We start from the raw sequence: 22,892 nt of genomic DNA, 5'->3' as shown, positions 1-22,892 counted from the left end.
GTGTATGCTTAAGTATAACAGAAAACAGAAAAGTACCCAATTAGCGCCATTTGAAATCTCTTGACAAGTCTTGCTTCTCGTTGGTGTATGTGATGAATAGAATGTCGACAGCGAGTCTTACTCTCGAGCCGCGACAATCACTTCATCTTAAAAACTCTTGCATGGTCCTTGAGCCAGTTTCACCACTTCAAAGCAACAAATCCCACAAGCATCTCTGTTGTTTACAGACAAAAAAAGAAAGAGAATTTAAAAATGGTGATATTAAGGACGAAAAAAGTAGGTATGTTATTATGGCGAGTTTTCTTCATACAGATTGTTTTACCTTCCAATTTGCTTTGGCATATTTGGGTAAACTATATCATAATTCCTTAACCCAATTCTTCTCTGATCGACTCTTCCAAGTTTTGATAAAAAAAATTACCTGCAAAAAATGAAAATTGTTAAGAAAAACACAAGAAAACGATTAGTTGTTACTCTCGCTCACCTCTTTTGTCATTTAAAAAAATGAAAAAAAGAGAGAAAAGTTGTCATCACCATCAATCTCTATCGCATGTGTAGGGCAAGTTCCCTTCGTATACCGAATCAAGAAAAATAAACTTTCTTGCAACAATATCAACGACAAACAAAAACCAGTGCTCCCTATGAATTGATGGGAAGAAGAGCTGCATTTTTAGTGACAGTTTGTAAGAAAAATGAAAAGCAATTGAACACATGTAATGCACAGAAAACCATAAAACAAAAAAGGGGATGGTGAGGGGGAATACATACACGGTCGCTTTCATGTAGGGCGACCTGCTCCATCAAAGGTAATAAGTGCTCTATTCCTCATAGCCAACCTTGCTCCCTCGTTTCCCCACTTCTCAAGAAAGTACTCCTTGAAAAACAGAAAAAAGCCATTAGATGTAAGTGCTGAGTGTACTAAGCTAGGGTAGTGTTTGTCCTCATTAGCCTTTCTACTCACAGAGACTGTGCTGAAGAAGTAATGCTTCTTTGACTGTCTTGGGTGGTTATTTCTGAATAGTATGCGGCAGAAGACATTGATAACGTAGGCTTCTACATGACCATTTGCATCAAAAGAGTCGCCTAGCTGTCCTAGTGATACCATTGTTCTATCAATGATCACAACCCACTTACTGCAAAGCGACACAAAAAAAAGAAAAACATAAACGTGAGACACATAAATTTCGCTTTGCTTAGTGTGAGACACAAAAAATAAAAAATGAGAGAAAAAGAGAGAGCACAAAAACCTCCTATGTGGTTCAACTTTGCTTCGAAGCAGAATTTTTTTGTGTAAATCAACCTCATGTTGCATAAGTGGCCCTCTGTCAATGTAATCATAGAGCGAGCATAGGAACTTGCTTGGATTTATGACCCTTTTTGGAGGCAAATTCTCTTTACTTCTTGAAGAACTTGAGTCACCTAAGGTGAGCTTGGTATTGTATAGCTTGTCTGATGTGTTTACCATATTACTGCATGATTCACCAAACACCCTTTCTCCAAGAATTTTAACCTCCGGAGACAACTGCAAACATGAAAAAAAACAAACATATCGTATAAAATTAAGCTTTCTAGTAATATGATTTTGTTATCAAGTCATAGTGTGCGCAATGCACCATATCGTTGCTAAACTGCAAAAATGCATACCCCTTTTCGTTCTCCTCTGGCTACATAGGTACAACAGCACGCGCCCCCGCCCGCTGAAAACAAATTGCCCCCGTGACTCCCAGCCGCCACGCATCAACGCCGGGAAGCCGTCGCATCGACGCCGTCTTGCAGTGTCCGGTGTGCCGCATCGCGACACTAGCAGCACCACAAAAAGTCGATGTTGCATCGACGCACCAGATGCTCCTATAGCGTCGCGCCCCGCCTCCCCAGCGTGCTGTGTTGCAACACCGACGTCGAGCAGCCGGCGGCGAGGTACGTTGCAGCACCAGTGCCTCCGCCTCCCTTGTGTGATGGCTTGAAGCACCGGCATCGAGCTACATTGCAGCACCGGCGTCTCCGGCCTCCGTTGCATGATGGGTTCAAGCACCGACATCGAGTTGCGGGCGCCTCCGACAACTACACCTCCCTGATGCGTTGCAGCACCGACGCCGAGCAGCCGGCGGCGAGCTGCGTCGAAGCACCGGTGTCGAGCTGCGGGCGTCTCCGGCAACTGCGCCTCTCTACTACGTTGCAGCACCACGGCGCGAAAAAAGCTCCGACGCAGCACCGTCAGCGTCCCGGCGAAGCTCCATTGCGGCCCCCGCCGTGGTCCATTATAACCGCAGCGTAGCTCCATTGCAGCCACCGGCGCACGACGTTTCCACGAAGATCCATTGCAGCCCCGGTCGCGCTCCACTACAGCCAACGTGGAGCTCCATTGCAGCCACCAGCGAGCGGCGTTCCGACGAAGCTCCATTGCAGCCCCGACCACGGTCCACTGCAGCCGCGGCGGAGCTCCATTGTAGCCCCACGGCACGCTCCATTGCAACGCGGCCGACGGCGGCGATGCAGCTCCGGTGGGGCTTCAATTCAACCACGTCAAAAGGTTCAACAACCTCGCTCCATTTGTGGCCGTCGTGGCGGGCGCTACGACGCAATGCACACGATGACGGCGGAAGCCGCGATGCAGCTACGGTGGCGCCTCAACACAGCCACGGCAGAGCTTCGACAACCTCGCTTGCGCTCCCCTGCAGCCCCGGCGGCGTGAGGATGAATCAGGCTGCTCCCCTGCGGTGGTGCCTCTCCTTTGCCGTTGATCGAGAAAAGGGAGGAAACAGAATGAAGCGATGGGCAGAGAAGATAAGGCTGGAGGGAGAAGATAAGGTGGGAGCGGTGGGCGGGACACGTGTCGCGCAGACGACGGGACTTACGACGGGGAGAAATCAGTCGATTGAAAATAAACGTTTTCCTTTTATTAATGCATGGATGCTTCTTTGCATGTCGGCGGGCCGCAACCACCTCATGGCCCGGCCCGTACAAAACGCTTGGATGGATCAGTCAGTTACGGCCCGTAACTCACCACGTATAAATACACCGATAACGAGGAGGGGCATGGATCTCACCTCCTGTCGTCTGCCTGCCGCCGTTGTGCTTCCTTCCTTCTCCGTACATCAGTCCGGGTACGTTCATGCATTCTGGTTCGTCTTGAATACTTAATCCTTTCCACGATCGTCATTAGACTAGCTACCGGCCGGCCATCTCTCTCATCCAGCATTTCCAATTTCTCAATGGGATTTGGGGCTCCATTGATCCAAAGGATTCTTCTTCTTCTTCTTTTTTCGAATGATCCAATGGATTCTTGTGACCTGGAAACAGAGCCGTCCCCCCTAGCACAGTAGATATGTTATTATACTCACCAATTAATGTCGATCGGGTTTCTTCTTCAACAGGAAATGTAGGACCCGTCTGAATCCATTCTTGTATTGTCCAAAATGATGCTAGCTAGTATGGTGGCATGCGTATACGCCTTAATTCGATATTCTGCACACTAGATCATTGTACTACTCGTATAGATAGATGGATTAATGGGCAAATTGTAGAACCCACCATCACCATATCAAGATCATTCACTAGGGCATTGCAAGGTTTCAGGTTCCATTTTTTAGCTAGGGTAAAAAAGGAGAGCCCGCACTATTCAAATCAAAGGATATGGTTCCTGATCATAAAATTGTTGCCTTCTAGTGGGACTATTTAAATTTAATTTACGCCTTTTTTTCACTTGCACATATGTCTTACAGTGCATGTAAATTATATATAAATTGCCAGGAATCATAATGGGGGAGCCCAGCGACAGAGCTTCCTCTCGGCCAGAATCACTCTCGGATCTTTTTCAAGCCCCTCCACGAGAGGAGTGGAGGGTGCAGATTGTTAAGGTTGCAGAATACATACCCAAGGTACATTTGTTATCATCATAAAGAGGAATGGTATGGTTTAACATGAGAACAGACTATAAATGATTTGTGTGTTCGCATAGAATTTTAGGTACATTTTCAGCTAAGCACCTAAGTAATCTCCTCTTCATGCGAACCATCTATATCCAATGTGTATACATGTTTCTTTGGTAACAACATGTTAGAAAATATTTAAGATCTTCACTTTTACAACCTAATTCCAAAGTTGTAATTGGTGTACGTAGGTTCAAGGCGAGCCAAAGCGAACATTGTGGCGGCTAAATACTTCAAATAAGTATAAATATTGGGGTCCTAAGGGACCAGCCGGGGTGCCCCTCGACCCTCCTGCAAGTAGACATTTGATTCCAAGCACTATTCCATTTCCACACATGTTTTACACAATACTTTGGATTGATCGGCTCAACTCTGTTCTACTCATCTGCCCCCCTATCAGATATTGTTGAATCTGCCCCACCAGAGGAGCTGGAGCCGGCTACTGAGGTTACCGCGCCATCATCATTGGAAGAAGAACAGGTGTGCAACGTTTCGTCGGCCATTTTGTCTCTGAATTACAAAAAAAAAACAGATCATCGTGTGCGCCGTCCCTTTGATGTATATACGCTGATGCCATGCATGTACATTTTCTCCTATGCATCTACGTCGCTCCAAATAACAACAAAACAATTATGCGTCAATTTTTTTTAGTTGGTGTTATGCATCAATGTTATCCTCTCTTATCCCATGACCAGAATGTACAAGATATGCGTGTGCAAGTTTCTTACAGTACGCTATCAATTACTAGGAAACATTTAGCACCAATTTACTTCACTCCTAGGCAAATTGTTAGCTGATCCACATCTGTGCCCGTCTCTCCAGGCCGATAGATGCAATGCAAGGAGGAAAAGAATGCGTTCAATCCATTCTGACGACATGTTCAAGTACCGTGGGTGCTCGTGGCCGCAGGTGGTGGGTCTCAAAGTGCACAAGGCCAAGAGGATCATCATGAAGGGCAAACCGGACCTCTCTTGCGAAGTCGTCCTGGAGAACCAGCTGATGACCATGTGCTACTGCTCGAGGCGCGTTCGGGTCATTGTAGACAGGCACAACAACGTCGTGCAAACCCCTCGTGTGGGTTAAGCGTTCAAGGACGGAATGGAGATCGGCGTCGTCGAGGCTGCATGATTGGGTGCTCAATTAATTGAAAGATGTATCTTCCTGATGATGATTTAAGGCGCTTCGTGCATTGTTCTTGACATCTGAAAAAATATGTACTGCTCCTGGTCTAGCTCGTGGTGAATCAAATAATCTTGATATGTACCAGCTAGTTTGAAAATGTATGTACACTAGTTTCTTTCTCCGAGATGAGTCGGCGATGCCGTGATGGACTGATGGTGTCACTACTCTGTTGCTGTAGCTACCTGGTACCGACGAGACGAATTTGGATTGATCTGTAAGCGTTTTCTTTTTTCTTTTGAGATAGGGCATTTATTATGAGACAGTATCCGCGCAAAAAAAAGTTTGTAAGACAGTAGACAGTACAACGGAAAGACAATCCTCTTCCTTTGTTTATACACCGTCCGTCGGTGCTGAAGTTTGAAAAATGCAGTGAATCTATAGTTAAGAGGACATCTACTACCGTCCTTGTTATATCAAGCTTTGAAGACCACACTGAAACATAAACGGAGATCGTTCCTCGATCCATTGAGAATCCATGAATCTGCTGCTGGGATCGTTCCTCCATGTCTCGGCTTGGAAACTGGGCCTATGGCGTTAAAATAGTTCTGCTTGGAAACTGGGCAATGGTCTTCAGATTCGAATCTCAGCCGTGTGATAAAACACGTATCTACGGTCCACAAGTGGTCTGAAGAATTCTTCCTATCAGAAGTATGATAGGAAGGGTTTCCCAATAAAAAATACGAACGTGGCAAAGGGGACCGGGGGCTGTTAAGCTGCTACATCAATTTCAGATCTCACCCGACCGGCATGGACGGATAGGATAGAACACCCGGATTAATAATTAACGAAAAGATAAGGGTCTATCTAGGACGCATCTAGATGTGACATAATTATGTCACATCTAAGATGACGTCAGCCTGTTTGTATTCCTCCTGATTGATCTGTTTGTCTCTCGACAATTGTTTGTCCCGCGCTTCCCCCGCTTCGGGCCTGGTTATCTTGTTTCTCGCATCCAAAGGCTGGGCCGCACCCGTGAACCTCCCGCACCCCCCTTCCCCATTCCCCTCTTTCCTGGGCCTGGTTGTTTGTTTGTTTGTGGGCTTAGTTGTTTGTTTGTAGGCCTTGTGCCAGTCCATGTCTGGGCCGGGGGTACTTTTCTTGACAGACAAGCTTGTCAAAAAAAGTAGTCAAAAAAGTGGGCGTTCTTTTGCCAGCTGATGATCACAGCTATCCTGCCACCCCCACCCCCCAGGTCCCTCGCCCCACCCCTCCCCGATAACCCTTACCTCTAGTCCCTCGCCTCCATCCATTCCATCCCCTTCCTCCCCCGTTCCCCTACCACAGCCGCCATGGCTGGATGAAGAACAAGCAAAAATGGAGATCTGAAGAAAAGGAACAGAGCAAGATGCAGCAGGGGACAAGAATGTCAGGCAGTGGTACCTCTTCCCATGGTTAGTTACTTCTTCCCTGATTTCCTTCTTCTGAAAACACCACCGAAAAGATCAGCGTGTTGGTTGCTTGTTCCAGTCTTCATGGAACAAGAAAAAAGATTGATTGATCTGCTGACAGAAAAGAAGATAACAGGCATGTAGATCAATGCATAGCAATAATTGTGTCATCAGGCTTGTAGGATTAGCTAGATCCAGTGTGTGCAAGTGCGTAGATGTGCTTAGATTTCAGATAACCCAAAGAAAAGACCGAAAGAAATTAAAGAACTGGACAGCAAATCTTCCTTTATGCATTTACATTCAGGTTCTGCATGTGCATACAGTGTTTCATGAAGTTATTTCGTTTGGAAAAACAGAGTACCATTTTGTTTCTTGAACTGAAAAAGGAACAAGTACCAATTTCGTATACAAACATATGTGTGATGGTGACTAACTAACAAGAAAAAGATGACTGCAGGTCATCAATATAACTTTGCAGAAGACACCATTGGTACACAGGCAAGTGTTTTAACTATGTTTTACCTCATGTTTATGAAATTCATATGAACCAGGAAAAAAGAGGTGGATCAAAAAATAGGTGCTTACAAAAAAATGTATTTATATTTGCAGCTTGGACAATCCCAATATCCTGGAGAATTGTTTGATCCCAGTCTATTTGGAATGCAAAACAATAGAGCAAGTTTTGTGCCGATGTTTTATCCCTACTCATTTCTTCCCCAGGTTCATGGGCATCCTTGCCCCCTGACCAAAAAATTGTACAAAAATGCTTACTATAACTGTTTGATGTTGTGTGTCAGAACTCAGAACTCAGATATTATGTTTCGTTGACTATGTATGCAGGGGATGACTTTTCGTGCTACCTCAACAAATGGTCTGGTCGGCCAGTCTGTTGGTAATTTTGCGCAGCAGCATCAGCCCCCTGTAAGTGCACCCATTTCACAAGAATGAAAATCAGTTAAAAATGTATTGTTTCTCTCCGTTATTCTGTAGAGATGAACTATATCCAAAATATAAAAAATAAAAAAGCTGTTCAATGTAATGCAGGGGCTACCTTCTGGTGCTACCTCAACAAATGCTCCCGTTGGCCAGTCTGTTGCTAATTTTTGGCTGCAACATCAGCCCCCAGTAAGTACACCCCCCTGTTCGCAAAGAAGAAGAATCATTAAATTATTTGAAAAAAATACAAAATGTATTGTTTCTCTCTGTTAGTCTGTAGATATGAACTGTATCCAAAATATAAAAAATGAAAAAGTTGTTTAATGTAATGCAGGCAGGAGGGTTAAGTCAAGGATTAGGCATGAACATGTCATATACAGAAATGTTGCTCGCTGCTGATTGTGAGGTAAAATATGTTTTGTGCTTGATATAAAAGGAAGGAGGTTAAAGAATGGCTTATCTGTGATATTATTGTGCAGGCTGCTTATTTTGGATCACCCCACACAAGCCGCTATCCTGTTGGTGCTGAGGTATGACCAGCAACCTTGAAAAGAACACACATGAACAAATATGTTAGTTTTTTTAAATCATTGTGCAATAGAAAAAAACATGCATCTTGTTAAACTAGTTGTCTCTCTGTTTATGTGCAAAACATGTGCAGAACGAGACGTTCATGATAACTGGGCGAAACTCAGACTTGAACCAACAAACTGAGATGGGGGATCCTACATCAAACAACATATTTGAAGACAATGAGAATTCAAACTGGGACAACTGCTTGTCTGATGCCTATCATCCTATACCATCTGTGAAAGCTTTGACATGGAAAGATACTGTCCCAACTCCTGGTGCAGAATTTATGGAAGCTCTTGGGATGTGTGACAATGACAATGTCATTGATGATGATCCGCTGAGTGATGAGTCGAACGATGAAACAACTGCTTTCGATAATGTGCTTGCGGTCTCTGAAGAATGCGCTGATGTAGTTGTTGTTGAGGATGAGATTCAGCAGACTGAAAATGCAGCAATGGACAATGATCATGTGAGACTGACCCCAGATGACATAGACAACTTTCTTGAGGAAGATGGTATTGCTGCAGAACAGACTTCAAGCCAACAGGTCAGAAGCCTACATGTGCCACAGATGGGCATGGTATTTGACACGTCGAATGCAGCCCTAGTGTTTTACAACCAATATTCTTCCATCAGTGGATTTGCTGTGAGAAAAGCATCAAACTACCGTGGGTAAACTATCCCAGGAGGCGGTGAGTCTCGGTGCATCTTCAGATGCAACAGGGCGGGAAAGGTACTTGATGAGGAGCAAAAAGAGGCCCAAAGGAAAAAAGGCAAGAAAAACGGCAAGAGAAAACTGGCAGGGTACCACCAGAGAAGACAAGGAAAAGGAGGAGGAATGCTATTGACATAACAGGTTGCCAAGCTAAATTAGTTGTCTCAAAGAGGAATGACAGGTGGTTCATCACAGATATGAATCTCGAGCACAACCACGAGTTGAGTCCGCCGGAAGAGACCAAGTATTTGAGATCCCACAAACATATGACAGAGGAAGAAAAGTTGTTTGTTCGTACATTCAACTCTGTGAAGATGCCCACAAGAAAAATCATGGCCATTCTTGAATATTTACGACAAGGCCCACTACCTTACACGAAAAAGTTTGTTAGTAATGTGAGAGCATCCATGAGAAAGGAGAATAGTGGCAATGACATGATGCAACTTCTGGACTACTTTAGGGGAAGACAAGCGGATGATTCAAGATACTTTTACAAGTTCAAGGTTGATCCGAAGAACCCAAGCAAGGTCCTATGCATTTTTTGGGCAGACGGATATTCAAGGAAAATGTACTATCTGTACGGTGACAGCATAAGCTTTGACACAACTTACAAGACCAACAAATACAATCTTCCCTTTGCTCCCTTCGTTGGTGTTTCTGGACATGGGCAGAATTTCTTGTTTGCATGTTCCATCATTCAAGATGAGACGATTGACACTTTTGAATGGTTGTTTCACACATTCCTTGACTGTATGGGTGGCAAGCAACCCGCGACGGTCATCACAGACCAAGATGCATCAATGGAAAGAGGCTGTGCCTGCTGTGTTCAACCAGTCCAAACATAGGAACTGTTTGTTTCATGTCAAGAAAAAGGCAGAAGAGAAGTGTTGCAGGACTTTTGTGAGTAAAGGTGATCTCCATGCAGACTTCACTGACATTGTGCACAACTCCCTCACAGTTGTGGAATTTGAGAAGCTATGGCAAGAGATGGTTGAGAAGTATGATATTGGGAGCGTCAAATATTTCAAGATAATGTGGAAGGAAAGGAGAAGATGGGTCCCTGTCTACTTCAAGAAGGATTTTCTTCCATTGATTCACTCCACCTCTCGCAGTGAAGGCATGAACGCCATCTTCAAGGACAATGTAGCGTCAACTTACAATGTGATGAGCTTCATGACAGAATACCAAAGAATCTCAGAACGGATAGAAGACATGGAGAGGGAGCAAGACTCCAAGACTAGGACGACACAACCAACGTTTTGGGTACACAATGAACTTGAGGTACAGGCTGCGCAGATGTACAACCGGCAAATCTTTTACTTGTTTCAGAAGCAAATGAAGTTTGCTGCTAACCTCCATGTGGATGTCATCGAAAATGGCTCAAGATATGAAGTTTACAGGTCAAGGATGCTTGCTGAGAAGGATTTCAGGACGCGCCGCTATCTAGTGCTTGCAAACATCAACCATGGAGATTTTGCTTGCATCTGTGGGAAGTTCCAAAAGGACGGAATTGTTTGTGCACACATACTAAGAGTCCTTCAACAGTTGAACATATCTGAGCTACCAGAGAAGTATTATCTGGAAAGGTGGAAACCAAAGGACAGGAAGTATGTGAGGCACAAACAGTTTAATATACCAATGGAGCTGACTGAAGGAAGTCGACATATGAGGTACACACTTCTCTCCAAAATGCTGAATGAAATGGCTTCCGATGGTGCACGAACGAACGAGAAGTACTTGTTTGTGGTCAGAGAGGGTGAAAAAATATTTGTTGGGCTTGAAGAGATGACTAGAGCAGATGAGTTGAGAGAGCTTCAGGCAAAAGGGATAGTTCAACAAGAAGTCCCTGAGATACAAGTACCTCATCCTGATGGTTACGATACCTTACAAGACCCAGATGTTGCAGCTTCTAAAGGACGTCCACGTGGCCGATACCGCACAGTCAGAGAGAAGTTTCTTGCAAAAAATCATGGATGTTGCAGCCACTGTAACAGCGGGGAACACACTATAGCTACTTGTGAGAACCTGCACATTCCCAAGTCCAGGTTCCAGAAGCCAAAGGCGAAAGCAGCAAGCAAAAAAACTACAGGTTTGTTGTTCTTGGTTTCATTAATTCATTAATTAATTTCCCCGTGTGTGTGCGCCTAACAACAAATAAAAAAAAATGTTTCCCTATGTAGCAGGTGGTCCTAGTGTCGATGTTGAGAAAGAAAGTGGTGCTAAACGTCAGCGAAAGAAGGCGCCTAGCGCAGAAGTGGGAGGGATGCTCTAGTGAAAAAAGACGACATGGACAACACAAATTTGAAAAACACATTATAACTTTGTTGTAATAAAATTAGACCATGTGTTACCTGGAAAATTATGATGGCCAAGGTGAAAAGACAGGAAAATTGCTTCTCCTATTACTCCTTTGGATTTTCTAGTGTGTATTTGCAGTTGCTCTACTAAAAAATTCCGGTGCTGATTTCTTCTCCTTTGTTTCCTTTGTATTTTCCACTGCATTCACGAGGAAAAAAATTCAGAAAAATGGCAGGTGCAGGGGGGAAGAAAGAAAAATGTACGGTAAAAAAATATAAAAATGTTGAACATTTATAAATAAAAAAATTATATCACAGGGTACATAGCCTGGCACAACCGCCAGAGAGTGCAAACATTCAGAGAGTGACAATTATAGAGTGAAAAATGAGAGAGTGTAACTAGCAGAATGGGTGGATGCAGAAACTTTCACCTTGTGATAAGCAAAAAACAAAAAGAATCCTTGTGGTGTGTCTCTCTCTTCAAAAATAACATGAAGTTGACTTCTATAAGTAGTAAAATTGAGAAGAAGCAATGAGAAAAAAACTATACGAATTGAAGCAACACCTACCGATTACCTGCATCCCTTCCTTCATTCCTTTTGTTGATGTAGATGACAGAAACTAGTTGGACAGAAAACACATTGAAGAATTGTATTGGTTTAACACATAAAAATGGTGCCCCCAGGAAAACAAAAAAAGGACAAATAAAGTGAGAGTAAAACGAAAATTGCTTTGGGAAGCAAAGATAACTCTTTTTGTGACCAGAATATATTGCATGGACGGTAGCACATATTGTTTACACAGACAAGGAGTATTGCCCTTTCCAAAGTATTTGTAGTAGGCTTGCTAGAACAAACAAATAGAAAGAAGAATCTAAAAAAAATCCTATGTAGTTGGCTCTTCATTTGGTTGTCTCTTGAGGACAGTTTGGTTACTCGTTTCTGGTTGCATTGAACTTGGTTGTGTTTTCGCCTGTTGACATAAAAAGAGAGACAATCTATCAGTAGCACCAGGAAAAAAACATTGCCTTCTTTTTAAGTGATGTGTGGCTGTATATGAAAGTAGTGTATGCTTAAGTATAACAGGAAAACAGAAAAGTACCCAATTAGCGCCATTTGAAATTCTTGACAAGTCTTTTGGCTTCTTCGTTGGTGTTGTATGTGCTGAATAGAATGTCGACAGCGAGTCTTACTCTCGCATCCGCGACATCACTCATCTTAAAAACTCTTTGCATGGGGTTCCTTGAGGCCCATGTTTGCATCCACTTCAAAGCAAAAATCCCGCAAGCATCTCTGTTTGGTTACAGACAAAAAAAGAAAGAGAATTTAAAAGTGGTGATATTAAGAGGACGAAAAAAGTAGGTATGTTAGTATGGCAAGTTTTCTTCGTACAGATTGTTTTACCTTCCAATTTGCTTTGGCATATTTGGGTAAACTATATCATAATTCCTTAACCCAATTCTTCTCTGATTCGACTCTTCCCAAGTTTTGATAAAAAAATTTACCTGCAAAAAATGAAAATTGTTAAGAAAAACACAAGAAAATGATTAGTTGTTACTCTCGCTCACCTCTTTTGTCATGTAAAAAAATGCAAAAAGAGAGAAAAGTTGTCATCACCATCATATCTCTTATCTGCATGTGGTAGGGCAAGTTCCCTTCGTATACTGAATCAAGAAAAATAAACTTTCTTGCAACAATATCAACGACAAACAAAAACCAGTGCTCCCTATGAATTGAATGGAAGAAGAGCTGCATTTTTAGTGACAGTTTGTAAGAAAAATGAAAAGCAATTGAACACATGTAATGCACAGAAAACCATAAAACAAAAAAGGGGATGGTGAGGGGGAATACATACACGGTCGCTTTCATGTAGGGCGAGAGCTTTTCCTGCTCCATCAAAGGTAATAAGTGCTCTATTCCTCATAGCCAACCTTGCTCCCTCGTTTCCCCACTTCTCAAGAAAGTACTCCTTGAAAAACAGAAAAAGCCATTAGATGTAAGTGCTGAGTGTACTAAGCTAGGGTAGTGTTTGTCCTCATTAGCCTTTCTACTCACAGAGACTGTGCTGAAGAAGTAATGCTTCTTTGACTGTCTTGGGTGGTTATACTCCTGCTTTGTGGTTTGTATTGATTTCTTGCTCGGGAGCGCGAGTGCTACAGTACACCAGCGGCTAACGAGACCGAGCGTGAGTGTTTTTTGAACCCCCCTCTACGTTGCACACGGGCCTCCTTTTATATGCTCAAGGGGTCACCGACAGGTGGCAACGGAGGTAAAGGGTAAAAATGGAAAGGTGCTGCGTAGGTACAGCTACCTGCTACAGTGTATCATACCTAACCCTGACGGCAGGGGACAAGGGCCTTAAATGCCCGTCTGTGTCGCCTAAACAGTGCAAAAAGGACCGTCAGGGGCGCCACCGCTCGCCACGATGGCAAACTTGTCAGCGCCGCTTGCCACCGCAGCGCACCGCAAGCTGCACAGCCTTCCGCCACGTACGCCTGGAGGGGTCCCAGAGCGACACGTTGGTGGATGTGCTGGAGCGCGGGCACAGTGGTGTCTGCGGCAAGCGCCTTGCCGCGGTTGTTGTCTTGTCGCGTCCGGGAGCTTGTCGCTCACCGGGCCTTGCCGGGACGCGTGGTGCGCCGCGACAAGTTCCTTGAAATGCCTTGGGTGGCCTTCCCGACAAGCTCCTCTTGCCGGGGTCTTGGGATACTTTTGTTAGCCTTCCCGGCAAGCTCCTCTTGCCGGGGTCTTGTCTTCTTGGCTTGGACACTTTGTTCTTGAATGGCTCCAAAGGAACCACGGAGGACCTTGGCGGTCACCCGGCAAGCCTTGCCGCGGGATGCTGCGACTGCCCGTGCACAAGTTCGGGATACTAGGGTACCCCTACTCTAGTACACGACAGGAGCCCCCGGGCCTGGGCCATACACGGTGCCGAGCGCTGTTGGGCCAGGCCCAAAACAGGGCACGGGCACGCGCGGCCTAGGTTACGCCGTATCTCACTCCGTATCCACCGCGCCCTCCCCGAACGGCACGCGTTGAATGCGGCGTCGTGGGAGAGATCGTGGGTGGTTTCTTTATTCGGAAATGCGGAACGTCCGCCCCCTCCCTCTTTATAAGCAGGGGAAACAGGGGCAGTTCGCCCATTCGCCCGTTGCGTTCCAATCTCAGAAATCTCCGCCGCTCCCTCGCCTTCCCAAAGCTGAGAGAGAGAAGAGCAGCGCTCCGCCCCCCATCGCCACCAGCTCCACCAACGCCGTCGACCTCCTCCACTACTTCCGCCATGGCTCCAAAAGCCGACAAGGGGAAGGTCATGAAGTCGACCGAGGCGCAGCGGCTTGCGGCGCTGCGAAAGGAGCGGGCAGTCTTCCCCCCCAAGCTTGCGCGAAGGAGCTGAGGGAGAACTACTACCTCTTCTGGTCGCGGAGACGCGAGCGCATCCGCGCGCACGAAGGTACTCCCCGCCGCCGCTTGGAAGAAGGCCCCAAATGGATACCCCTTCTTTGCTCTGTTCTTCTACTGCGGGCTCTGCCCGCCTTTCTCTGATCTTCTGCGACATCATGAATACCTACGGATTCCACCTCCTTGACTTCACCCCCAATGCCGTTCTGACCATGGCAGTTCGCACATCTCTGCGAAAACTTTGTCGGAGTCCTTCCCAACGTAGCCCTCTTCCGCCACTTCTTCATACCCCGAGTAGAGAGAGGAGAATCTCTATCCGGCGGAATCGCCTGGATCTCAAGGGCCGGCAAGAAGGAAACGTATCTGGAGGGAGAATTCCGCGGCAAGTGGGAGGAGTGGAGGGCAGATTGGTGCTGGATTGACGAGGAGAGCCCGCAGCCATTCACCACCCGGCGCCGAACCCCAGTAGCACGCGGCAGCGATTGGAGTGACGTGGCCCCGGAAGACGACAGGCTGAAGATTGCCGTCACCAGGATCCTGCGTCTCAGGCTTGCCGGGCTTACTGTTGGCGCTGTTGGCGCAGACTTCCTTCGCCGCCGCATCGCCCCCCTGCAGGAACGGGGGAGGCCCACTTGGGAGTTCAAGAATGCGGCAGACATCATCAGGCTGCGGCCGGGCCTCAATTACAACTTCACAGTCCTGGAGCTCAACGCGATGCTTCAGGAGCTCTTCAAGCATGACCCCCAACATCCCGAGGTTTTCAGGTTGCCGGGGGGCGTCGTCCCGCTGTGCAACAATTCCTCGCTCGACCGCATCCATGCAATGATGCCGGAGTGCGACTCGCATGGGATTGTGCCAACTTGGCAGGAGCCTGCCAACGACGTCGTGCAGCAGTTCTTCGACGACTTGGTAGAAGTGCCAATCCGCTCCGACGAGAAGGATGGCCTCACCCGTGACACCACCGACGCAGAGATGGCGCTCATCGCCACTAGGCTGGAGGAGGCAGCGGCAGCCGCAGCCGCGGGCGAGTTTGGGTTCACGGTGGAGGAGGCAGGCGCAGCAGAGGCGGCAAGCTGTGCCGAGCGAGGGGAGCCCGCCGGCAAGAAGGAGCTTGCCGGGCGTGGCGCCGAGCCGACCGAGCCCGCCAAGGACACGAGCGGCTCGTTGGAAATCAACTCCTCTTCCACCTCGTCTTCAGACAGCCCACCACAAGTAGAGCCTCCATCTCCACCAAGAAGGCGTCTCCGCAAGGCCGGTGAGGTGGCGGAGCGGCAAGCGGGTCAACAGTCGCCACGCCGCGTGACACGCTCCACCGCGGCAAACACCGTTGCCGCGGGAGCGCCTCATGCTGCGACGGCAACTGGAGCGGAGTCTAGCCGGACCACCGCTCCAGTTCCTGCCGCTGCTCACACCGCGCCGACAGCCGGAGCGGGATCGTCTCAGACCGCCGCCACTGCTCCCGCCAAGCGACCAAGGGAAGCTTCTCCTCCGCCTCCTCGCGCCGGGCGCGCGCCGGATTTCGACTTCTCCGCGTTCAGCTCCGACGAGGAGGAAGAAGAAGAGTAAGCTTCTCTTGCTGTACTTGCATTTCTTCAATTCTTGCTGTTTGTCTTGTTCCTCACTTGCTTTTCTCTGAACTTGTTCCTCTTTAGGACTCTGGCCCAGAGAGCGGCAAATAGGGCTAAGGTTCCGGTGATCGTTATCGAGGACGAGCCCACTGCAACAACAGGTGGCGCGCCCGAGACAACCTTGCCGGACCCGGCGACTTTCCTCCAGAGCAGCCCCCGGCGACTTTCCCCCGAACAGGTGGAGCGCACATTGAAAAGCGTGCGGAAGAGCTCGGGGGTTTCCACCGGGAAGCCCTCCGAAATCTGGCGGAGGAGCGGGAGCAGCTCGCTGAAGCGCAGAAAGCCTTCCTCCTCGAGAAGGCCAAAGTCGAAGAGCGGCAGCGACTTGCCGCTGTGAAGCTAGCCGCGGAGGAGGGCGAGCTGGCGCAGCGGAAGGTCAATCTCGACGCCCACAAGGAGGAGCTTGCCGCGCGCGAGGAGAAACTTGGCGGAGCCCTCAAGCGAGCAGAGGACGCTGCCGCCGCCGCCGAGGCCGCCAAGAAGGAGTTGGAGACGATGGTCGCGCGGCTAGAAGCCGATCTTGCCGAGAAGGGCAAAGAGCTCAGCGCCGCCAAGGTCTTCAACATGGATCTTGAGTTGAAGCTAACCACTTTGACCAAGACTCTGGATAGCGCCAAGAAGCGGGAGGCGGCCTTGAAGGAGGAAATCAAGGCCGACAAGGCGCTGCTGGAGAGTGCTGCCGCCGCCCAGAACGCCTTCAGGGAGACTGTGACGCACTGGAAGGAGAGTCTTGTGAATACCGCCACAGACATCGACAAGGAGCTGGCGCAGCTGGGGATGGAAGATCTCGGGTATCCCTCCGACGACAACCTCCAACCCAGCGCCAAGCTCGTCCTGTTCTTCAAGGGCGTGGCGACGGCCCTTCAGCGGCTCCGGGAAAGGATCCCCAAGTAGCTGGCCGACGAGTCGCACAAGATCTGCGCGGGAGCTCTTCAGAAAGTGTTGATGAAGGTGGCCTTCCGCAATCCGGCCCTCCGCCTCACCAACATCCTCAGGACCTTGCCGCCGGAAGCTGATCTGGAGGAGCTCAAGGCCCTTGTCGCACCCATTGTGGACAAGGTGAGCGGGATCAAGAGGGTCGAAGGCAATCGCGTAGATTAGGCCGCCCGTTTCTTCTTTCCTTGTCGCTGTTTATTATGTCATGAAAACAATCTGTTAGAGCTGCGACAAGCTATCTTTGTAATATAGCTTTGTTCTATGGAATGATTGCAATGTTATTCCCTTTACTTGATTCCTTCCTTTGTATGTTTTTTTACCCTACGCTTTTAGGGAACTTGCCGGTGCAGGCACCAGAGCCGCGAGCGCTGAGTGCGGGACGTCAGCAGCCTGCTGGTGGTGCCGCTACTGACAAGAAACCTTGTCGCAACTAGTTGCAGCTCACTTAAGTTGCTGAGCGAACTCGAAACAAAGTAAGGGCGCTAGCGGCTCACTTAAGTTGCTGAGCGGACTCGAAGCATAGTAAGGGCGCTAGCAGCTCACTTAAGTTGCTAAGCGGACTTGAAGCAAAGTAAGGGCGCAACTAGCTACGAGTTGGTTCCTCCGCGCAAAGGTTTTCCATACAAAGTGCGGTCGTTCAAGGGAGATAACTTAAAATTTAAAAAATTTGATTGCTCAAACTTTGGCAACTTAGCTTTTCTGTTGTTTGCTTCCTGGCAAGGCAAAACTTTTCTTGAACGACGCCTGGTCCATACCATCGTCTTCTCCTTCCCCCCCGGCAAACTTGTGGGTGAGGGGAACCTTCCTTTCAAAAGAAAGAAGAGACAATACAGATATGGGCCTTCACGACTCGTTATTGCTTACCGTGGGGTAGGTGCTGCACAAAGTGTCAGATCATATATGCCAAAAATAGAAAGCATGAAATCGACAAAATGTGCGAAGCACATGAGCTTTACTTATGCACGGGGTCTGCACCCGGCTTTGTACAAAGGATTACATGCAACAGCGGCAAGACTTGTACAAAAGGTGGTTGTCGGAACAGGTTCCGACAACCGCGCCTTACGGGTAAAACTTACGAAGATGCTCAATGTTCCAGGAGTTGCTCACCGGAATGCCATCTTCGGTCTCAAGGCGGACAGCGCCAGGCCTAGTGACTCGTTTCACCCGGTAAGGGCCTTCCCACTTCGGCGTCAACTTGTTGGAATTCTTGGCGGACTGAACTCACCGAAGAACAAGGTCGCCTTCCTCGAGACTTCTGGCATTAACTTTGCGGCTATGGTAGCGGCACAAAGCTTGCTGGTAGCGAGCAGCTCGCACAGCAGCTTGAAGACCATCTTCCTCAAGGAGCAGCACGTCATCTTGTCGCAGCTGCTCTTGCTCAAGCTCATCATAAGCGAGCACTCGAGGTGACCCGTATACGAGTTCCGTGGGGATAACTGCCTCTGCTCCATAGACTAGAGCGAAAGGTGTCTGGCCAGTGGATCGATTTGGCGTCGTCCTGATCGACAAAAGAACCACTGGCAGCTCCTCGATCCAGTTTCTTCCGCACTTGTGCAGCCTATCGAAGGTTCTGGTCTTGAGCCCGCGCAGCACTTTAGCATTTGCCCTCTCCACTTGACCGTTGCTTCTCGGGTGAGCAACAGAAGCGAAGCAGATCTTGGCGCCAAGATCTTGGACGTATTGCATGAAGGTGCGGCTCGTAAATTGTGTACCGTTGTCGGTGATTATCCTGTTAGGGATCCCAAAGCGGCAAACAATCGACCTGAAGAACTTGACTGCTGACTGTGCTGTCACCTTTCTCACTGGTTCCACTTCCGGCCACTTTGTGAACTTGTCGATTGCAACGTACAAGTACTCAAAGCCCCCGACAGCTCAGGGAAAGGGGCCGAGGATGTCGAGCCCCCAGACCGAAAATGGCCAGGATAAAGGGATCGTCTGGAGAGCTTGAGCTGGTTGGTGTATCTGCTTGGAATGGAACTGGCACGCTTCACACTTGGTTACTTGTGCAGTTGCATCCTGGAGGGCTATTGGTTAGAAGAAACCTTGCCGGAATGCTTTGCCGACAAGTGCTCTTGCGCCAATGTGGTGACCACATATGCCTCCATGTATCTCTGCCAACAGCTTTTGTCCATCTTCCCGGTGAATACACTTCAATTTCACGCCGTTGAGTCTTCTTCTGTACAGTGTCTTGTCGACAAACTGGTACATACTTGACTGCCGGGCTACTCTTTTCGCTTCTTCCTGCTCTTCGGGAAGTTCTCCTGTCTGAAGGAAACGGACAATCTGCTGCGCCCATGCTGGAGCTTGTGGCTCAACAACAAGGACTAAAGGCAAATTTGCGGCTGCGGGACCGTCCGCTTCGACGGCAAGAACCTGCGGGTCTGCCGGAGCTTGACGTTCCCCGGCAAGCTTGCCGGAGCAAAACTTGTCGGGAGCTTCTGCTTCAACGGAACAAACCCTGGGGTTTGCCGGAGCAGACTGCTCCTCAGCGCTTTTGGCGTTGATCTTGGGGACTGCTGCGGGAACGTCCGCTTCTACGGCGAGAACCTGCCGTTCTGCCGGAGCGTGTCGTTCCCCGGCAAGCTTGCCGGAGCAAAACTTGTCGGGAGCTTCTGCTTCAACGGAACAAACCCTAGGGCTTGCCGGAGCAGATTGCTCCGCAGCGCTCTTGGCGTTGATCTTGGGGACTGCTGCGGGAACGTCCGCTTCTACGGCGAGAACCTGCCGTTCTGCCGGAGCGTGTCGTTCCCCGGCAAGCTTGCCGGAGCAAAACTTGTCGGGAGCTTCTGCTTCAACGGAACAAACCCTAGGGCTTGCCGGAGCAGATTGCTCCGTAGCGCTCTTGGCGTTGATCTTGGGGACCTTCTTGGCGGCGGCTTCGGGGAGCTCTGCCGGCAAATAGTCACCAGAAACCAACTTCCTCTTCTTGCTCTGTCCAGTTGATGGCGTCACGGACGGTTGAGTCAGCTTGAGCACAAAGATCCCTGGTTCCACAGGTAACTTAAGTGCGGCGCACTTTGACAGGCCATCTGCAATGGCGTTCTGAGCTCTTGGAACATGTTCCATTTGTAGGCCGTCAAAGTGTTCTTCTAGTTTTTTCACTTTGTCGACGTAAGCTTCCATCAACGGACTCTGATAACTCTTGTTTACTTGGCGGACGACAAGCTATGAGTCACCCCTGACAATGAGCTTCTTGATCCCAAGGTCTGCCGCGATCCGGAGACCGGCAAGCAAGCCCTCATACTCTGCAGTATTGTTTGTTGCTTGCTCCTTGGGAAAGTGCATCTGGACTACGTACTTGAGGTGCTCTCCGGTGGGTGCGACAAGCAGCACACCAGCGCCGGCGCCTTGCAGCGAAAAGGCACCATCAAAGTACATCAGCCACACTTTGCTTGCTTCCTTGTCGGGGATGCTCGTTTCTGGAATTTCTTCCTCTGGTGTTGGCGTCCATTCTGCTATAAATTCTGCCAATGCTCTGCTCTGGATAGTTGAAGTACTTTCAAATTTGAGGCCAAAGCTTGACAGTTCCAGTGCCCACTCAACAATCCTGCCTGTCGCTTCTGGATTCTGCAGTATCCTCTTCAGCGGAAAGCGAGTGACAACTGTGATCTCATGTGCTTGGAAGTAATGGCGCAGCTTTCTCGAGGCCATGAGAAGGCCGAAAAGCAATTTCTACACGCCAGAGTACCTTGACCTAGCCCCCTGCAGAAGGGAGCTGACAAAGTAAACTGGGCGCTGCACCATTTTCTTCTGTATCTCTTCTCGCATCTGCGCAGATTTATCTTTGTCGGGACCAGAGCTTGTCGGGGGAGCGCCCTGCTTGTCGCTGGATGCGCTTGCCGTGGTTGCTGGCTCATCGTCTGCCTCCCTCTCTGCTACTAACGCAGCACTAACCACTTGATTGGTTGCCGCTATGTACAGCAGCAACTTCTCTTGTGGCTTAGGTGCGACAAGTATTGGAGGGGAGGACAGGTACCTCTTCAAGTCTTGCAGCGCAGCCTCCGCTTCCGGAGTCCATCTCATTGGACCTGCCTTTTCAATAATTTGAAAAAGGGCAGGGCGCACTCAGCAGACCTAGAGATAAACCTGCTGAGAGCAGCCACGCAACCGGCAAGTCTTTGTACATCTTTGACGCGCTTGGGTACTTCAATCTGCTCAATGGCCTTGATCTTGTCCGGATTGGCTTCAATTCCCCGCTGAGACACGAAGAACCCGAGAAGCTTGCCGGAGGGGACTCCAAACACACACTTCTCGGGGTTGATCTTGAGGCTGATCTTGCGCAGATTTGCAAAGGTCTCGTCTAAATCTTGGATCAAAGTTGCTCTGTCCTTGCTCTTGACCACTATATCATCCATGTATGCTTCCACATTTCTGTGTATTTGCGGCGCAAGAGCGACATGAACTACCCTTGCAAATGTTGAACCAGCATTTTTTAATCCGAAAGGCATCCGTATGAAACAGTACGTGCCACATGGAGTAATAAATGCGGTTTTCTCCTCATCTTCTTCTGCCATGAAGATTTGATGATATCCTGAATATGCGTCAAGAAATGAAAGCAAATCACATCCGGCTGTGGAGTCAACAATCTGGTCAATGCGTGGCAAAGGAAATGGGTCTTTGGGACAAGCTTTGTTAACATCGGTAAAATCGATACAGAGTCTCCATTTCCCGTTTGCCTTGCGCACGACTACAGGATTGGCCAACCACGTAGGATGGAGCACTCCACTGACAAGGCCTGCTGCTTCCAGTTTCTTGATCTCTTCTGCAATAAATTCTTGGCGCTCCACTGCCTGCTTCCTGACCTTCTGCTTGACGGGCCGCGCATGAGGACAAACGGCAAGGTAGTGCTCAATCACTTTCCTGGGAACACCGGGGATGTCAGACGGTTGCCACGCAAACACGTCAACATTCGCCCGCAGGAAAGCAACGAGCGCGCTTTCCTATTTAGGGTCGAGAGTGGCACTGATGGTGAAGGTACCACCAGTGCCGTCCTCCTTGGCGGACACCTTCTTCGTCTCTGGCGGAGCTACCATCGTCTTCTTACACTTGCCGGTGGAGCTCGATGGTGCGTCCTCGACGGCAGCGCAGCACTCCGAAGAGGTGCGCTTGCCGGAGTGGGCATCAGAACTCTTGCCGGACTTGATCTTCTTCCCCCCGGGAGCTTCAGCAGCAAGTGACTTGTGATCTGCTGCGGCTGCTGCTTCCCGGTAGATCTTGTCGGCACAGATAAGAGCATCCTTCTTGTCGTCGGGGACAGAGATGACGCTTATCGGGCCTGGCATCTTCAGCATGTTATATGCGTAATGAGAGGCTGCCATGAACTTGGTGAGTGCTCGACGGCCAAGTATACCATTGTAAGGCAATGGAATATCGGCAACGTCAAATGTGACCCTCTCAGTCCTGAAGTTCAGCTCGCTGCCAAATGTTACTGGCAGCGTGACTTTCCCCTTCGGCTTGCTCCTTCCCGGGTTGATTCCTTGGAATGTGCCGGTCTCTTTGAGCTCGCTGTCAGGGATCTGGAGTTTTTGGAGCACAGCGGAGGAGATCAGGTTCAAGCCGGCCCCGCCGTCAACTAGCATCTTGGTGACCTTGAGGTTGCGGATAGTTGGTGAAACCAACATCGGCAAACACCCGACTGCAGTTGTGCGATCAGGGTGGTCCTCAATGTCAAAGATGATAGGCGTGCTGGACCACTTCAGAAGCTTGCGCGATTCGATGGGTGGTTCTGCTGCATTGACTTCCCGCACCCACTGTTTGAGTTGGCGGTGCGAAGCATGCAGAGAAGCACCACCGTCAACGCACAAGACCTCTGTGGCTTTCTGAAACTCCTGCTCACTGGTCTCAACATCATCCATGTCTTCGTCGTCATCGTCGTCTTCATCGTTGTTGCGGCCGCGGGGAGGTCTGTCT

At 48.8% G+C, this 22,892-nt stretch overlaps 3 protein-coding genes and 1 long non-coding RNA gene across 6 annotated transcripts; 2 read left to right on the top strand and 2 right to left on the bottom strand.

Moving 5' to 3' along the window:
* Positions 1-791: 791 nt before the first annotated feature.
* On the bottom strand, positions 792-1,340 carry LOC125539822. The gene is made up of 3 exons (XR_007297050.1): positions 1,248-1,340; positions 962-1,133; positions 792-874 (listed from the first exon to the last, which is right to left on the bottom strand). It is a non-coding gene; the product is annotated as an uncharacterized LOC125539822 (long non-coding RNA).
* Positions 1,341-6,312: 4,972 nt separating this feature from the next.
* Positions 6,313-9,413, top strand: LOC125531147. 3 transcript variants are annotated; one of them, XM_048695577.1, is made up of 8 exons: positions 6,313-6,502; positions 6,957-6,997; positions 7,109-7,178; positions 7,340-7,420; positions 7,544-7,624; positions 7,770-7,841; positions 7,915-7,965; positions 8,097-9,413. In XM_048695577.1, exons 1-8 carry the CDS (start codon positions 6,500-6,502, stop codon positions 8,682-8,684), a joined length of 987 nt encoding a protein of 328 aa, XP_048551534.1. In that variant the 5' UTR covers positions 6,313-6,499; the 3' UTR covers positions 8,685-9,413. The 3 variants fall into 3 exon arrangements, with proteins under 3 accessions (XP_048551534.1, XP_048551518.1, XP_048551526.1); XM_048695561.1 differs by having other exon boundaries at positions 7,109-7,219; XM_048695569.1 differs by having other exon boundaries at positions 6,947-6,997; positions 7,109-7,219.
* A 102-nt stretch (positions 9,414-9,515) lies between these two features.
* On the top strand, positions 9,516-11,185 carry LOC125533189 (protein FAR1-RELATED SEQUENCE 5-like). The gene is made up of 2 exons (XM_048696931.1): positions 9,516-10,812; positions 10,907-11,185. The coding sequence occupies exons 1-2, from the start codon at positions 9,516-9,518 to the stop codon at positions 10,993-10,995; spliced, it is 1,386 nt and encodes a 461-aa protein (XP_048552888.1). The 3' UTR covers positions 10,996-11,185.
* A 746-nt stretch (positions 11,186-11,931) lies between these two features.
* On the bottom strand, positions 11,932-13,118 carry LOC125539815 (putative ubiquitin-like-specific protease 1B). The gene is made up of 6 exons (XM_048703333.1): positions 13,075-13,118; positions 12,875-12,988; positions 12,637-12,768; positions 12,424-12,524; positions 12,122-12,312; positions 11,932-11,992 (listed from the first exon to the last, which is right to left on the bottom strand). Exons 2-5 carry the CDS (start codon positions 12,941-12,943, stop codon positions 12,126-12,128), a joined length of 489 nt encoding a protein of 162 aa, XP_048559290.1. The 5' UTR covers positions 12,944-12,988; positions 13,075-13,118; the 3' UTR covers positions 11,932-11,992; positions 12,122-12,125.
* Positions 13,119-22,892: the final 9,774 nt, after the last annotated feature.

The sequence above is a fragment of the Triticum urartu genome, chromosome 1, assembly GCF_003073215.2.
Source record: "Triticum urartu cultivar G1812 chromosome 1, Tu2.1, whole genome shotgun sequence".
NCBI classification, from domain to species: Eukaryota; Viridiplantae; Streptophyta; class Magnoliopsida; order Poales; family Poaceae; genus Triticum; species Triticum urartu.
This window is presented reverse-complemented; position numbering and strand designations above follow the sequence as displayed.

Bases quoted from the DNA above. Each gene is read 5' to 3' on its own strand.
- LOC125531147 (XM_048695561.1), top strand. From the start codon at position 6,409: ATGAAGAACAAGCAAAAATGGAGATCTGAAGAAAAGGAACAGAGCAAG. The intron at 6,998-7,108 runs GCAAGTGTTTTA...TTATATTTGCAG, and splicing joins AAGACACCATTGGTACACAG to CTTGGACAATCCCAATATCC. The intron at 7,966-8,096 runs GTATGACCAGCA...AAACATGTGCAG, and splicing joins GCTATCCTGTTGGTGCTGAG to AACGAGACGTTCATGATAAC.
- LOC125533189 (XM_048696931.1), top strand. From the start codon at position 9,516: ATGCATCAATGGAAAGAGGCTGTGCCTGCTGTGTTCAACCAGTCCAAA. The intron at 10,813-10,906 runs GTTTGTTGTTCT...CCTATGTAGCAG, and splicing joins AGCAAGCAAAAAAACTACAG to GTGGTCCTAGTGTCGATGTT.
- LOC125539815 (XM_048703333.1), bottom strand. From the start codon at position 12,943: ATGAGGAATAGAGCACTTATTACCTTTGATGGAGCAGGAAAAGCTCTC. The intron at 12,769-12,874 runs GTATGTATTCCC...CTAAAAATGCAG, and splicing joins CCCTACATGAAAGCGACCGT to CTCTTCTTCCATTCAATTCA. The intron at 12,313-12,423 runs GTAAAACAATCT...GTAACCAAACAG, and splicing joins ATGCCAAAGCAAATTGGAAG to AGATGCTTGCGGGATTTTTG.